At 39.2% G+C, this 16,399-nt stretch overlaps 3 protein-coding genes across 4 annotated transcripts; 2 read left to right on the plus strand and 1 right to left on the minus strand.

The window, feature by feature from the left end:
- The first annotated feature begins 6,410 nt into the window (after positions 1-6,410).
- On the plus strand, positions 6,411-9,450 carry LOC122394834 (protein PTCD3 homolog, mitochondrial). Of its 2 annotated transcripts, none has more exons than XM_043391977.1 (10): positions 6,411-6,620; positions 6,769-6,874; positions 6,964-7,161; positions 7,258-7,505; positions 7,570-7,678; positions 7,744-8,083; positions 8,151-8,356; positions 8,432-8,767; positions 8,855-9,067; positions 9,173-9,450. In XM_043391977.1, the coding sequence occupies exons 1-10, from the start codon at positions 6,592-6,594 to the stop codon at positions 9,320-9,322; spliced, it is 1,935 nt and encodes a 644-aa protein (XP_043247912.1). In that variant the 5' UTR covers positions 6,411-6,591; the 3' UTR covers positions 9,323-9,450. The 2 variants fall into 2 exon arrangements, with proteins under 2 accessions (XP_043247912.1, XP_043247913.1); XM_043391978.1 differs by having other exon boundaries at positions 6,772-6,874.
- Positions 9,451-9,631: 181 nt separating this feature from the next.
- LOC122394835 lies at positions 9,632-11,887 on the plus strand. The gene is made up of 4 exons (XM_043391980.1): positions 9,632-10,332; positions 10,427-10,757; positions 11,344-11,549; positions 11,655-11,887. The coding sequence occupies exons 1-4, from the start codon at positions 9,809-9,811 to the stop codon at positions 11,875-11,877; spliced, it is 1,284 nt and encodes a 427-aa protein (XP_043247915.1). The 5' UTR covers positions 9,632-9,808; the 3' UTR covers positions 11,878-11,887.
- Positions 11,888-12,303: 416 nt separating this feature from the next.
- LOC122394833 (SWI/SNF complex subunit SMARCC2) lies at positions 12,304-16,330 on the minus strand. The gene is made up of 6 exons (XM_043391976.1): positions 16,047-16,330; positions 15,467-15,586; positions 15,268-15,381; positions 13,241-15,197; positions 12,844-13,157; positions 12,304-12,774 (listed from the first exon to the last, which is right to left on the minus strand). Exons 1-6 carry the CDS (start codon positions 16,161-16,163, stop codon positions 12,322-12,324), a joined length of 3,075 nt encoding a protein of 1,024 aa, XP_043247911.1. The 5' UTR covers positions 16,164-16,330; the 3' UTR covers positions 12,304-12,321.
- Positions 16,331-16,399: the final 69 nt, after the last annotated feature.

The following is a 16,399-nucleotide window of genomic DNA, read 5'->3' on the forward strand; positions in this document are numbered from 1 at the left end:
CCATCTGGGCCCTACAGTGTGAAGGGCATGCGGAACATTGATGCCATTCCCTTTGCTGGCATGTGTCGATGTTCTTCGAGAGTTTTCTTATTACGAAAAGCCGATACAAACAATGGCAAGAGGAAAAACTTTCATGGTTAACCTATCAACAAGCTCGGTTAATTTTTTTTATCGAAAATGTAATTTTATTTTCGTTAATATAGTCGAAGTACACGTGTAATTTCTTACCAACACTGTGTCACGCGATCAAGTATAATAAAGATGCTTGAAGAGAATATGGTGTAAAATTTCAATCCGTACTTTCTACGTTTTTGTTTCTGAAAGTGAACGCAATAATATACAATTTCTAGAAAACTCTACGCGAAACGACGATCGCTATTGAGTCAGTTCGTTTCAACGAGAGCAGGTATATAAAGAGACAAAGAGCCCGAACTTAAAATCCCGACAGGAGGGTGTCCGTAAGAATGAACAAGAGCGAAAGAAGAAAGGAAATGAACGGGAACAGGGCAGGCAGATGGAAAAACCCCCCGGTGGAGAAAATCGAAAATTTTCTAGGAAGCACAGGCCTCGTAAACTCGTACCAGTGGAAATGCCTCGGACAATAAGGACAAAGAAAATTTTCGGGTACCGCGGTACACGGTACCGGCTGGCAAGCTGCACCGCACACTCCGCTACTCACACCGTAGAAAGCCCTGCCTGCCCTGCCGTTCGTATAAGCCCTGTAGGTATTATGAACTAGGTGCACGAGGCATTCGAAACCAGCAACCATCGTGTATGCCATAAACACGGGTGGACCCTCTCTCTCACGGATTGTAAATCCTCGTTCTGGACGGTATTAAAGGGAAGATGACGGTTTGTCAACCCCCGATACAACGGGAAGACGCGTTCGCTAGGAGGTATGTTGAAAACGGATTCGAATGCTGCAATGTCGTAGTTCCGAGGGGTGAGAAAAAAGAAACTAACTGAAACGAACGAAGGACAGGGAGAGAGACGACCCATGAGAAGGGAGTGAGAAGAGGTGGGGTGGTGGGGAGGAGGGAGGAGACGAACGTTCGGACAAAAATAAAGACGGAAAGGGAAAAGAAAAGGACGGGCGAAAAAAGGATGGAACAGCACGGTGGAAGTAAGGAGAACAGAGGAGACTGTATTGGGATATCGTATGCGTTCGACCCGTGTACGTAGAAATAAGGATATGTAAGCGCGCGTGCCCGCGCAACCGACAGCAGATGCGCTCACAGCGCAGCTGTCCTCCTACAAGTGGTTCTCAATCACTCCTGTTTTCAATTTTCCTTCTTCCTCCGGATATACGTGTCAACGTTAACGAAAAGAATAACACCCAGGCAACACCTTTTTCTCGACGAGCAACGTATCTAGCCTAAATAGCATCAGAACCGATACTCGAATAAATCGAAATCATTCTGCGTCGATTTACGACCAGCATAAAAATTGTTTTGTAACGGAACGTGGCACGGGAAAGAAAACGATCTACGCGTACGCCGTTGAAGTTTTAAAAGCCCTTTGATATAAGCAGAACAGAACAATTTCGAATTAAAATAAAGATGGAGAAAGACCATATAGACGTTCGTATTGTTAAAGGAAAGTACTTTTATGGTTATGGGGAGGAAAAAATTGGCCGATTTTTAAGATCGCACGACGGTAAATAAAAGTTAAATTGTCGTAGTAGGTCAAGTCTAATGGAATTGTTTTCATTTATGGAACGTCACCGTTAAGACGACACGATACTAGCGAAATTGCAGCAAGATGACAGAAGCACGTGCTAAACTTAAGGTTCAGCTGTGCCAGGTGAAAATACATATGAATCTACCACCAGCTTGTCGAACGGTTGAGAAATTTAGCACTTATCGCGCACGTTAACGTAGTCGTTGTGCGAACGACGATTTCTTCGAGACTGGTCCTAACGTTTACGCGATGCATAGCAATTTTGTGCAATTAAAAAAAGATGATTAGTAGCTTTACGAAGCATGAGGTAATTTAGAGATCCGCCGCGTGCATACACGATATAGAAAATATTGTTCGAACGTAAAAATGTAAGAAGAACAAATATTTATTGCAACGAGAAATAGGGCACGGTAGATTTTCAACGGCAAGCAAGAAAATTTCGCGATATTATTTGAAAAACGAGACCAGAAAGTGTCACTGCATCGATTGTAATAGCCTCGCTATTGTAAAATTCAACTGACCCTTTTTTCCCCATGGGATACTTACCTGACAAGGAGGAGAAGAACGAGAAGAGCGGTATACGTCACATACTTGACAGGCGGAGCAAAATTCAGGACAGCTGATACAATTTTGGCGGGCTTTGGCCGATGGATCCGCACCACAAAGCGGCACAGGGGGGAAGAACGAAGAAAGAGCGCTAAGTTTAAGGAAAGGACGGCTGCTCGAATGAAAAGCGAAAGATGTTAGAAGAATCGGAGGTAGAAGTCGACGGAGAAAGACAGAGAGAATAGAGAGGGTCCGAAAAAAAAGGATGACCGAGAAAAAGGAGGGAGACTTCAAAGTTGGTTGTTGCTGGTGTTCCTGCTTCGTTGCTGTTAAATAAGAATAAGCCCCCACCATCGAACCTAAGGGGCACCTATATAGCCGGGGGCTTTTATGTAGTTGGGGCCCAAAAGGAATAAAGAGTCGAGACACCTGGTCACGGGCAGCAGTTTGTCGAGAACTCCCTGCGCGGGACGTCGTCGTCGCGTCTTTCACGGTTTTCTGCAGACTCGATGCCAGACACACGTTACTGTCGAGAACCACCAGCCAAACGAAAACGACATTTTTCGAACTCTCGTCTTCGTATCGCCAAACGCCAAACGCCATCGCCATCGCCATCGCCGTCGCCATCGTCATCACCATACCGCTGTCGTCATCGCATTCGTAAAACACGCCGTGACAGTATTGCGTCGATAGTGTTGTGAAGTGGACGGGGAAGATTCGGATTGCCTGGTTTTCGACGATTTCTCGTCGTTTGCATTAGCACGGCACTTTGGAAATTGGGTGCGACGAAAGTAGGGTCTAAAACGCAACGAGCCAAGAAGAGGAGAGAGAGAAACAAAAGAGAGTCGAAAGACACGAGACACTGGTAACCGGCGAAAGACGTCATTCGCCTCAATTTGAGGGTTAGGGTGTACTACACCGGTAACGTGCTGTTCCGTCGAAACGTGTAACCGCGTGTACGCTCGACGATTCTGTGCTAACTCGATCTACCGAGAAAACGTAGAGTCTGTGCGTTTTTTACGACACTGTGTTCGAAAAATATCGAAGCAATTCGTATCGATAAACGACAGTCGAAAAGATAGAAATTATAGTTGTTCAACCGCCAAATCGTATTGCGTCGTAGATTAGATGTACGTGCTTACAAAGGGCTTTTCGAGAACGTGTGAATTTCGATGGTTTTTCTCTAACAGCATTAACGTATCTCGTTGTTTGAACAGTGATTAACAGAGAATTACGCAACGTGTAATATTAATCGTATCGGATCGCGTATTTCGGTAAAATTTGTCATCGAAACAACGATTGGATTTGAACCTCGTGTACAAAACAACGTTAGCACACGATGTATGGTCAGCCTAATTAGATAACGATATTAGACTCTTTGGTTTTCCAAGTTCATAGAATTTTTTACACGATCGACTAAAACGTTAGGGATCTATTGTATAAATAGTCGTTTGCGTAAAGTTCACGATAACCTAGGGCCATAATTTTGTGATTCGAAGCGAACCGAGCTCTGATTCGGAAACTAACCATTCAAGGGCCGAGTCAGAGAGATTTCGTACAAAAGTACGTATGTATTTATTGTGTACATAACGTAAACAATGTTTAATTTAATCAGTCGTGGTTCTATAACAATCTCGCCCAATGTTTGTAAATTCTCTATATTATTAATGTAAATATGTATATAAATTTTCAAATCTTCGTTCGAGAATTTCCGATCAACGGAACTTGCATCTTTTGATTTAAAGGCTGATTGGTTCGATTCAAGATAAGCTTCTTTTTCTTTTTTTTTTTGGTAGAAGCAAGATTAAATTCGACGCGGGAAGATTCGAAGGAGAAAGATTTGCATCGAAGATAGGCCGAGATTTGTGACAATGTTTCGTGACGATATAATTCTTCAATATTGCACTTGTCCCGGCCTATCGGAATGCATTGTATCTCGTCGAAAAAGGCAGAAGAAACGAACGAGCATCAGGAACGGGTCGACGAAACAAGAGACAAGCGGTAGAGGAGGCTGGGCAGCGGCGCTATAGAATTGTTTTCGCCAAATTTATCGAGGATACCGGCAGGTCGGGATGTGGGCATTATTTGTTATGAGATTAGATCAAATTGCACTCTTCCCGGCCTGCTGGATCTATTCGACCTATCATCTGTTGCATATCTGGCCGCTGACGAAAACAGCGTTGCGTATATCAACGTAAATTAACGCACGCATTATCGAATAGTATAACATCTCTTTACAAATACGTTTATATTACTTTAAATAGTTATATTTATAAAAAACTATTCTTGTATATTGAAAATAAAGAACGACTTTATCACGATATGTACGATACTTTGTATTATGATTTATAGACAGAATATGTAAAAGAATAAATTTCGAAATAAATGAAAAAATTTAATTTATTGCATTTTAAACGTAACCACCCGTAAAACTACGCAACTACCAACGCGATAAGATATCGTTACTCTTGATACACTGTAACGTAATAATTCAAATATTTCATGTACTAGAGAATCAACGTCAACTTTCTGAGATTTGATAGTAAAATTGGGAATTGATACAGAAATAATATATATTACGCTTTTAAATATTTTGAAAAACTTGCGATTAAAAAATCTGAAACCTAAGGTCCACATTAAAATATAAGTAGTATGTAACGTGCAACGGTCGTAAATAACACTATTTAAATTTAAAATGAGAAACATCGTTTCGTAGATCGTCGACAAAACGTTTTTTTATCAGGTCGAGGTGTAGATTATTCTTTCTCTTGGTAGCGTTCGAAATTCGTGAGATTCGTAGCGTTTCGCATTTCCATTTCCTGTCGAGAACGCGAAAAGGAGCCGTTGCACGGGCGTTCGGTGTTTTTTCTTTGTTTACCTTCCGACAAAACATGGACGCGCGTGTGTGTTGCTGCTTAATGCCCTATATAAATACTATCCGATTCTTTTCTATCATATTCGGATTATAGATGAGGGAAGAAAAATTTGTTGAAAAGAACCGTGGAAGAATGACGCGCAAGGGGTTACGTTACATTCGATCGAATAAGAAAACACAATAAAAGTAGTGGGGCACGGTTTCTGGTGGAACATGAATCCTGTTTTTCATTCATATTCTTCAGGTAGAAGACGCGTGGTACAACGTGGTGCAAGCATCCCCCTTTAAGAGTCCCACGGTTTGAAATAAAACACCTGGCTTCTTCCCTATGTACGCGCTATGTTGTGTGCACGGTACTACGTACACGTACGTACACAGCCAAGTTACAGAAGGTTGCGCGAACGGGCTGGTGCTCGCGCGCGCATTCTCACGGCAAGAGAGAACTACTTCGCTTTGCGGACTGGTTTTGGCTTCCTTATAAACTTTATTCAATTCTTTGTAATATGCCAAAGGGTACACTTGGTGTGTGCGCGCACGCGCATGCACGTATACGCATATTCGTGCACCATTCATATGCTAAACAATAAATGCGCTGAAAGAAATGAATCTCTATCTTGTAGATACGACTGTGCAGCTGCCATATTCATGTGCCTCTACATACGAATTCACGATGCAAAAGTATTCTTCGATTATAAAACCGGCGAGAATGATGCGTTGAACCATTTAACGAGGGTCGAAAATGTTTCCCCCGAGATGGTGCATCATTCTTATTGCGACGTCGATTTTATAACCGACAACGAATTATCGTTTTTTTCTTTTCATTGTACTTTGCGATGCTACAAAATTTCCCATTGTTTCCAATAACTTATAATGTAATGATGGGTAGGTATCTAGGAGAACGTTACCTATCGAGAATGGTCAACAGGGTTGAGTTTCCAAAACAAGTAAATTAGTTCTAAATTATTGTTTAATTGCCGGGAATTTATTCAATTATATTTGTCTCTACTCGACACGAAGATAAATCATAAATTTCTTACGCGACAAAAATTATCAGCTGATAGTACAGTGTCATTTAAAAAAAATAAAATTTATAGTTTTAATAGATAATTAAATACAGCTATTATTTTAATGAAACAAAAGTATATGAAACTGAGAACTATAATTTTTGGTTAATGACTCGACCGTTCACTATATCAATTCTATTCTGTAATATTCCTTGAAACCTATTACTCTGTACATAGAGAAAAAAAACAAAGCCTGCAGGTAGGCAACCGAACAGATGTTCCGGTAGAAACGATAAAAGCGTTTAGGTTGACTATACGTTTAACAATACGTACATTTTACTCGATATTGTTTACTCTCGCACGAGAGAGAGAATTGTATCGAATTGTGGGCAGCATTGGACAGTATCGTGCATTTGCGTTTTAATTAAATGTTAAACAATGTATAATTAATTTCCTTTTATAAACAATTCTGAATAAAAATTCGCAATGAATAACTTGAAACAAATTTTGTATAGGTTAGTAATATATACCTTTCGTTGAAATAATGTTTTAACGTAAATAATTAAAAACTGTATCAGTTTTAAGACGAAAGTTTACGGTTTGAATATGCTATGGATCAAGCGTAAGTTATAAGCATCAATATTAATGGAAACGAAATTTTAGCAGGCATTCGTGGAGTCAGGTGAAGAGATTGCAGTCTTCGTCATCATCGGATTCTTGTATTAAAATACCACGTAGGATAGAAAGAGGACCTACAGACATTTTATACGTAAGTACAGTAAAAGGTCTATTTTAGATTTATATTTTTTTTCTAATTTTATTTGCTAAAACTATATGGGATTTCTTTCCATGTAAAAGGCTCTCGGTCAAACAGTACCTAAAGATGTACTGAGCACATCTGTAAAATATTACGATGATCCTTTCTTAATTCCAACAAAGAAAGCAGATTATCGTATATATGCTTTAGCGCGTGAATCTGGCAAAAAAACAGCAACGTGGATTTTTAAACAACACGCAGATCTATTTCCAAATAATCTTTCGGATCCAAAGATCGAGGTATGGTTTATCGTTGTTAATATGTTATTATCATAACGGATAACAGATTTCTATTAATACTCGATAATTCCTTTATTGTTATTCTATGGTTTATAGGCATTTATGCCCCCAGTAAAATATACAGATAAAAGTCAAGTATCGGAAGAATTACTTCTGGATACTATATCGCGATGCAATGCATCAAAGTCTCTTGAAATCTATAACCTATTGGAAGATAATGTTTCTAATGAAACGAAACAAGCGCTGTTAGAATTGTTTTGTTACTACAATGACACTACATATGAGAATGAGTTTTTTCCGGACGAACGGTTCTTCATGAAAAAGGATTATAGAAAATCTTGGACGTAAGTAGCGAAAACATTAAGCATGCAATTTTAATTTCTCAATTTTAACAGTTTTATGTTTTAGGCACGATCCGGAGATTGAAAAGTTATATCAGTTTTTAATAACGCAAGATTCCGCAACAGCAGCTTTGGCCTATAATACTATGTTATGTGCCTATGGAAAATGGAAACAGGTATAGTGGTTTCGGTTATAAAGCAAATTATCTATGATACAATGCATTAACAATTTAATTTCTAGGCAGGTGAAGTTTGGTCATTGTATAATAAATGTTTAAAAGAAGATATCCCGTTAAGCATCACTTCTTTTAATTACATACTGGCATCAATAACGCAGCGTATTGCTGGAAGTGCAATAAATCATAAAACAGTAATATATAGTATTTTTGCAGCAATGACTGCAAGAGGAGTGTATCCAAATGTTATAACATTGAATAACACCCTTAAATCGGTATGTTCGATGGTGTCGGCTTCTTTAGCCAGAAGTGTTCTAAATCATTTACTTAAAGAATTTAGGAGGCTGAATATAAAATTTTCATTAGGCACATATTGTTATATTCTTCAAATAATTTGTCGCGGAGGTAATTATGTTTTACTTGTATTATTTTTGTAATTAGTTTTGATTTGCAAAGTTACGTATTTCTATAGGTGATGAATCATACAACAGTTTTATGGACACCCTACGAACGATGTCAAAAGAACGTTTTACTCTAGAACACCTATCGGACACCAACTGTTTCGCCAAGGTCATGGAAATAATTTCTATCCGTTATGTCGATAGAGCAGCTGGTGATTTGTTGCACAAGATAGTTCTTACCGATGATAATTACAAATTTATGATGAATGCAATTTACGTACGTATATATTTTGCTACCATGTATAGCTATTTGATCTCTTTTGTTATTTAATAACTTATTTTTCATGCGCAGATGAATAATTATTATTCTAGATATGTAACGTTAATATTATCGACAAGCACGATTTCCGAATTTTACGAATGTTATCGAAATATCGTTCCGATGATGTACATCCCGGACAACGACGTTATGACAAAAATTATCGTCTCTTTAAAATCGTATTCACCAGAAGTTGTGATGGAATATTTACTAAAGTTTTGGCTAGATATAAAGAAACACGAATTGACGATTAACATTAATTTGATTTCTACTGTAATAGATTTGATACACACTGTTATTTTACCGACTAACCCACCTTTGACAGAATTATTTGTGGAGGTAGCATTGAGTTGTTTTAACAGTATAAAGGTATAGTCTTCATGTATTTACTACATTTAAGTAACATAATGAAGAGATGAATTAGAATGGAAAATTAAAGGAAATTTCATATTTTAGAACGAAATGGAAAAAGGCAATAATTCGTTTGGTACTGCCGTGATGGGCCAGATAGCACTACTTTTATTATACAATGATCGTATGGCCGAAGCATCGCAAGTTTTAACTATGATCACCAAAAGTTTCGCGTTATTTTTACCAACAATGGAAGAAACGCAATTGAATACATTATTTGAGACTTGCGTTTCGAAGGGATATATGACACAAGCTCTTGTACGTATTTACATTTATCATTCTTTTGATTTACTTAAGTTTAAAGTAAAACACAAATATATATATATATATATATATATATATATATCTCATTTTATTTTTTAGCTTGTTCTTGAAATCTGTATAATTGCGGAATTCGAACACGCCGCTGAGTTGGCTAAGACATTGTATAGTAATCCAAAGTTGAACGATGTACACCGCGATAAATTAATAGAGTTAGTGGGGAAAGCAGCGTTAGATACATTAGATAAATAGTAATCGGTTTATTTATAATTTATTATAATAAAGAGCTATTTGCAATATTATATAATCGTGTATTCCTTCGGCTTTTTCGTAATTTTTCTAACTACCTGACGAATCGTCGCGTTAATCTATTAAAAATGAATCAAAGTTGAAATTGGTCTTTTATTAAATTCGTGTTATACGTAGAAGAATTTCAATCAGTTTGTCATTCAAAAGAATAAAAATTACACACATGATTGGTAGATATTAATGTCCTTGTCTCTCCAGCTAGGGTACGTACGATTAATAAATTAAGTAGCATGGCAGTGGGAGGTACTATCCTCTCGTCACTCAAATACTTATTTCCTGCATCGTATAGCTTAACATCGTAACTCACTCGTCCATTTTAAAGACCGGAATGCTACGATATCTATCGATTCAAGAACGTTAAACCACACGGGACTGTTTAAACAAAATCCTGCTATTTATTAAACAGAATTTTACTACTTTACTGCCAGAATGATGGACGAGAAGGGCCAAATGCGTCTCACGTTGGAATCTGTGCGCGAATTGATAACAAAAGATGAACCGAACGTGGAGATCAACAGCTTGGAGGAAGAACTAGGATCGGGAAGAGGTGATAATTACACGTCTATGCTGTACCGTATTCGAGCAAAAGGGCGAAGGCAAACAGAAAGCAGCGAATGGGTCAATTATGAGTGTGCTATTATTTATAAAGTATTGCCCCGATCGAGAGAACATCGGGAGGCGTTTAAAAGTGAACAACTGTTTCGAAACGAGGTAGCATTCTATACGTATGTGTGGCCCGCTTTGAATAAGTTACAAGCGAATCGTAAAAAAGTGTTCAGCGGGGTTGCGAAAATATACGCGGCGCGGATTGATCTTATCGCTATGGAAGATTTAAGAGAGAGAGGCTTTAAAATGGCAGATAGGAGGAAAGGACTGCAACTCGATCATTTGAAACGGGCGTTAAAGGCCTTAGCCGGCTTCCATGCGCTTAGCTTGACTCTTAAAGAAATTAGGCAAGTTGAATAACATTAATTTTATTTTTATAAATTATTACTATTATTATTTTGTGTTTTCTTTATACACATATACATAACACGAATTTCGAAGGCCGGAGGAGTTTGCAAGACTGACAGATCCCGACGGAGGTCAAGGTATACAGGAGGCACTTTTTCGAACGGAAAATGAAGACTGGTATCGTCAGTATTATCAAGAAGCTGCTAAGAACGCTATTAAAATGGTATCCGAGAGCCTCCCTACCCACATGGAGTACAAAAGAACAGAGGTCATGGAGAAACTGCAAGCGTTTCTGAACGACGATGTATTTTTTCGCACCATGAGCGAACTGGCAGCTGCGCGAGGACCTCTTACTGTTTTTTGCCACGGCGATTGCTGGACCAACAATATTCTGTTTAAAGATGATGCCGAACCGAACGAAGAGGCAAGTACTACGCTTAACATTTATTCTACCGAATCGGATCACGTCTTTTCAGATCGCCCTTTATATCATGGACCACGTTTCACAATTGTACTAGGAATCCAGAGAAAATATTCAATTGAGAGATCAGTTGTTTCATTACAATTTTTATTATATAAATTTATAAGATTCTTATATTACGATTCACGTGTTTCTTTTTTTTTTCTTCTTTTTTTTTTATCACTAATTTCATCAGGAAAGTATTATTTTAATAGTAAAGCAAAAGTTCTTGCACTCTGTATAGTCATTTCATAAGAAAAAGAACATTACATAAGTTCAATCACATTGTAATTTCATCTGATTTTTAAAACATTCTCTTCGTTACGTAACTTGGATTATATCCTTCGTTATTAAGGTAGCCGAGAAAATTTGATAAATTTTGTTTAATATACGAATATTACTTTCTCGATACAGAGGAAAAAGGGACAAGCGTAATGTGAAAATATTTATTTTATTTCTTCCTTCCCGGGAATCGAGCGTAACAAGAATTTGAATTCTAATACCTGTTCGAACATTTCCGTAAATGATCCCGTTTAACGTTACATTTCAGAGCGTCTGTTTACTCGATTTTCAACTATCCCGTGTTGGTTCGCTTGCCCTCGACCTTGCAAATTTTTTGTACTGTTGCACGACCGGGGAGATCAGACGGGCTCACATGACGCAGCTTCTTCAGCATTATCATTTCCATCTGATGTCTTCGTTGCACACACTTAATCCAGAACAACCGCCGAAAGATCCGTCTGTTATGTGGGAACTGTAAGTAATGGAGTGCGAATTCGTACGTAAAGAGAAAGTGGAGAACTGTACGATACGCCTAGAACGGTAATGTTTCAAACGTGGTTACCTCTTGTTAATGTACAGATTAAACGAGGAGATGCGACGTTGCGGACGATTCGGAGTAGGTATTGCACTGGACATCTTGCCGATTAGCACGTGCGAGAGTGAGGAAGCACCGGATATGTACGAAAGATCGGAAACGTGCAAAGAGAAGCAAAGTATGCGAGCACCACCGCGCGGAGGAGCGGAGTGCGCGCGACTCATGACAGACTTAGTTTTGGAACTCGTGCACAATCATGCCTTATAATTGAAACGTTAAGGTATCTTTACGGCTAATTGGAATGTACGTTTCTTATAATTCAACGAAATAAATCAGTGGCAACGTTGTATAATCTTATGCATACAAATATACACAAAGAATCGTAGACTTCGTTTAAAAAAAAAACAAAAAATGATGCGTGAATTCTTTCTTTTCCCCCAGAAGTATCTCCACACGAATGTTTTTGTAATTCATTGCGTTTAGTAACGGTGTCGTTAAATTCTCGAATTACATACGTCGTAGTAGATCGAAATAATGCATTAACGTTAAGAACATTGAACATTACTCTGTATCGCAGAAATAATATATTCAGTATTACAAATTTAATTTATATTTTTTTTTTTCATTCTACGTTCGTGTCTTTCCTTGTCACAATAGCACATTGCACTATCATGATCGATAATTATAATTTAAAAGTAAGTCACAAAAGAGTTATGCCTGTTGCGGTGGCGTATGCGGCGGTGGTTGTTGGGCCTGTGCTTGCGGACTTGGTGGCTGTTGCTGTTGCTGCTGTTGTTGTGCGGTTGGTTGCCAAGGCGGATGCTGATTTTGTTGTTGTTGCTGTTGTTCCTGGGCTAGACGCTGGTGTGCTTGTTGCCTCGCTCTAAACTCCGCGGCCTTCAATTGTTCCAAATGAAACTGTTGCCTTTCGGTGATCAACTGCTGTCTTTGGTACTCCAAACCTTCGCGTTCCCGTTCCATAGTAGTCTCCAATTCTTCGAAATGACGTAATTTAATTTCCAGCTTTTTCATTTGCGTTTCAACGAGTAGCGCCACCAAGGACTTAATTTTACGTTCCTCTACGGCTGCCAAGTGTTTTGCCTTAACGGCGGCCGCTGCTAATGCCGCAGCAGCTGCGGACTGGAGTTGAGCGTCACGCACCACCTAATTTAGTACAAGAACATTAAAATACGATAACGTTTGGAAAGAAGCGATAACGAAAGAAGAATTTACCTTGTCCTTCTTTTCTTTCGCTTCTATAGCTTCAGCGTCCACAGCAGCTTTCGTATCCTCTTCTGCCTCTTTCATTTCATCTTCCTTCTTTGTAATATCTAACTGAGTTTGGTCAACTTCGGATTCCTTAGGTTTATTATCTTGCTCCTCTTTCTTCGTTTCCATGGGGGTCGATGTAGCCGAATGCGGTGACGTAGCCGCCGTTGTTGGAACACTTCCAGTCGTCGAAGGCGTTGCTGTGTCGTCTGGAGGTTCGGGCGGACCTGTACCAGCTATACCAGATTGCGCTAATCCTGCAGCTGGATCAAACTTGCCTGAACAAAACAAAATAATTGTAAGAGAAAATCGTTCAAAGTGCATACCGTGTGAACGGTAAGAGAATAGAAAGATCAATTACCATCGGAATTAGCGCTGGCTTGAACGTTTCTCAAATGTTGGTCTAGCAAAGTAGCCGGTACTTGGTCCTTGATGGCTGCGAATTCTTCCATAGCAGCTTTGGCGGCACTTGCCGCAACTCTGGGATCAACAACCGAGGCCAAAAATGCAACTGTACTCATGACAGGATTGCCAGCTTTCGAAAAGGGTACCGGTTGATAAGCCAATGGACCCAGACCCTCTGGCCCTCCTTCTTCTAAATATGGGTCCTCTATTGGAAGCCGTAAAAAGTGCAAAATACATTCGTCTTGCGTTCTCGAGCCAACGTGTTCGCAAACTTTGTTCCAGTCATCTTTGTGCAATTCTAATCCTTCTAACAGTAAAAGTGTCTCTTGTTCCGTCCAATCGCGAGTAGCGCCAGCAGCTTGTTTGTTCTTCAATACCGCCGGTTTTCTTGAATATTGATCTATTTTCAATCCAAAGTTTGCCATCGCTCCCGCCGAAGCCTTTTCCTCCACTCCAATTCCACTCGTTATGTTCGATTTTTTCTCCAAATCGAGCAAAGCTTTTGCAGCCGATGGCTGCGGCGTTTTCGGCGGATTTGGATTAACCGGGGCCAAACCAGACGGAGTATCTGATAATACATGAAAATGCGATGTCGGAGGAGGCCCCATAGGCGTGGGTCTCGATTCTGCATCTACCTGGTAATTAATTAGTCCCCATTGTTCCAAAAATGCATGCACGCGCATGATCGCGCACACATCACCTGCCAAATTACGTCTGCAGGCCGTTGATGTAATATATTCCGTGGGATTTAATCTATAAGTATCGATCATAAAGTTTCTGTACGCGAGATAAATTTCTGGCGTTTTGGATTTGTTTTTGCCATTAAAAAACTCTGATAAAGCTCTCTTTTCAATAGTATGGATCGAATTGTAATCGAACCAGGCGGAATAACTGGGGACAACGATATGATGCGTTTGCTCTGTAACATTATCTTCTGGTTCGTCCCCTTTGTTACCTTCTCCTCTTTCTTTACTAACGTCGCGTTCCTCTCTATCTTGAGTCCCTTGAGAGCTACCTTTGTCACCTTCCATCGGTTCGTCCAAGTCTGCCATGTTACCAGATTTCAATGGCTGAAGTTCGTTATCTTGTTTTTTACTTCCTGTCGTTGTCAAAGTGGTACCACTCGTTGGAGTGGTACCTTGACCTGTAACCGGTGGGTTTGTAGGAGTAGCAACTACTTCGACAATCCGAGGTTCCGCTGGTGGGTCTTCCATTCCTTGAGTAAGATCGTCTTCTTCTTCACCGCCACCGCGTGATTTTTTTGGAGTCGTCAACGATGACGTAGACGAAGCACTTTGAACACCCGATGGCCCCCTTCCGCTTTTACGTTTTCCCTGTTTCGGTGGTGGGCTCGGGGATCGTTTTCGTTTTGGTTTCTTTGCAGAGGGTGGCGGATGAGACGGTTGAGCCATTAAATCTTCTACCGAAAGTCGAAACTTGTGTATTTTCTTTTGACCACTTTCATCTATCTCATAGTCTTCCTCGTTCATCCACTCATTGTACTGATCTAAATCTAATGCCCATGTCGCAGATACTTTGTATATTGATTTCATGTTTGCGGTAGTAAGTGTACCTTCTGGGAAATCCCAAGGAAGATCTAAAGTAGTCCAAGAATCATAGCTGTCCGGAAAATAGTACCAATGGAGAAGAACGGATCTCTCGCGCCTCATACAAGGCCGAGCGTACTCTTCTTCCATAGGATCTGCCGGAGGGTAAATTATGTGCGTAGCATCCGCTTCATTTTCGGCAATAGTGCCCTGATGTCTTCGTATTGCTTCTTTTACTTTGGCAGCTGTTGACTTGTCTACGTCGGCTCTTACGTATATACTTGGTATGGTCAGACACCTATTCTGCACTAAAGCACGCTCAGCTGCCATCAACATTTCCACAGTCCGATCCATACGGGATCCTGACTAAAAGAACAATGATTTGCATATTGTACCAAAATTGCTCTTATACTCTAACACGAGTTTCAATACCTACCTTCCCGACTGGAAAATCAAACCTACGCCATCCTTGTTCTTGCTTAAAACGATATGCTGTAGCAAGAATATGACATAATCCACCTCCTGGTTTAAAATCCAAGAAACACTTCACCTAGAAATTCCATAAATTGTATACTTTTTGTTTAAAAATAATGCAACATTAAAAGATTTAATAATATCGATCGATGAATACATACTGGAAGCCTTGTCATCGGTGGCTTTGAAACATTTTTTCCTAAATTATCTTCTTGAAATTGTAATAATTGTACTATCAAAGTAGCTAAACTTTTATTGGTGGGAGGGTCCGTTTGTACATACTATAAAACAATACAAATAAAATATTTATTGGCAATCGCTGTCAAGTACTAAATAGTATATATATTTACTTACAACTGTATTGTATATATACATTAATGTATAAAGTATAATATTACTATATTGTATCGATTGTTGAACACATTCACTTACATTATAAACAATGTGCAAAATAAAAAGTTCAGATCTCACGTTAACGAATTATAATTATATTAATGTTCACGTACACATCGAATATGTAAACAGAGCAGAGATAGATGCAAGTTATTCAATCTGTTGATACTGAAAATGGTTCTTATTATTCGTATCAGCTCGAAAGTATAATTATCTATGCGATAACAAATTGAATCTATAACGAAATCATTAAAAGCACGATTGAAATGGTATTAAAAGGTTTCGATCGAGTACATAAATTATCGGTGAGTTATTCGCGAAGGTTTGGTGCCGGGTCTTTGGACCTACCTTCTTGCAGTTTTTCAATAGCCACTGTTTTACTCCATCGAGCTGTGTAAGAATTTCCTGGGACTCGAAAAATTTCGTATTGGGTCCACCGTCCTTTTTAGGTCCTAACGCGAGCATCTTTTATGGAATCTGGACTTAAAAAATCGTCGAGTACGCTACAAGAAAGAACGCCGCGTTTATTGTAAACATGACACGCCTCTGAAGTTGGTCAGAACTACATCACGTCTATGAATGCATTTCTCGGCGCAAGTTTAGAAACTTTTTGTTAACGAGCCGACAAAATTCTTCGCTACCTACAAACAAATGTTCACGAATAAACAGATAAGAGAACGTTTTCTATTTTCGTAGCTACT

Source organism: Colletes gigas, unplaced genomic scaffold (genome assembly GCF_013123115.1).
Source record: "Colletes gigas isolate AHSC1104 unplaced genomic scaffold, ASM1312311v1 Colletes_gigas_Sc00004, whole genome shotgun sequence".
NCBI classification, from domain to species: domain Eukaryota; kingdom Metazoa; phylum Arthropoda; class Insecta; order Hymenoptera; family Colletidae; genus Colletes; species Colletes gigas.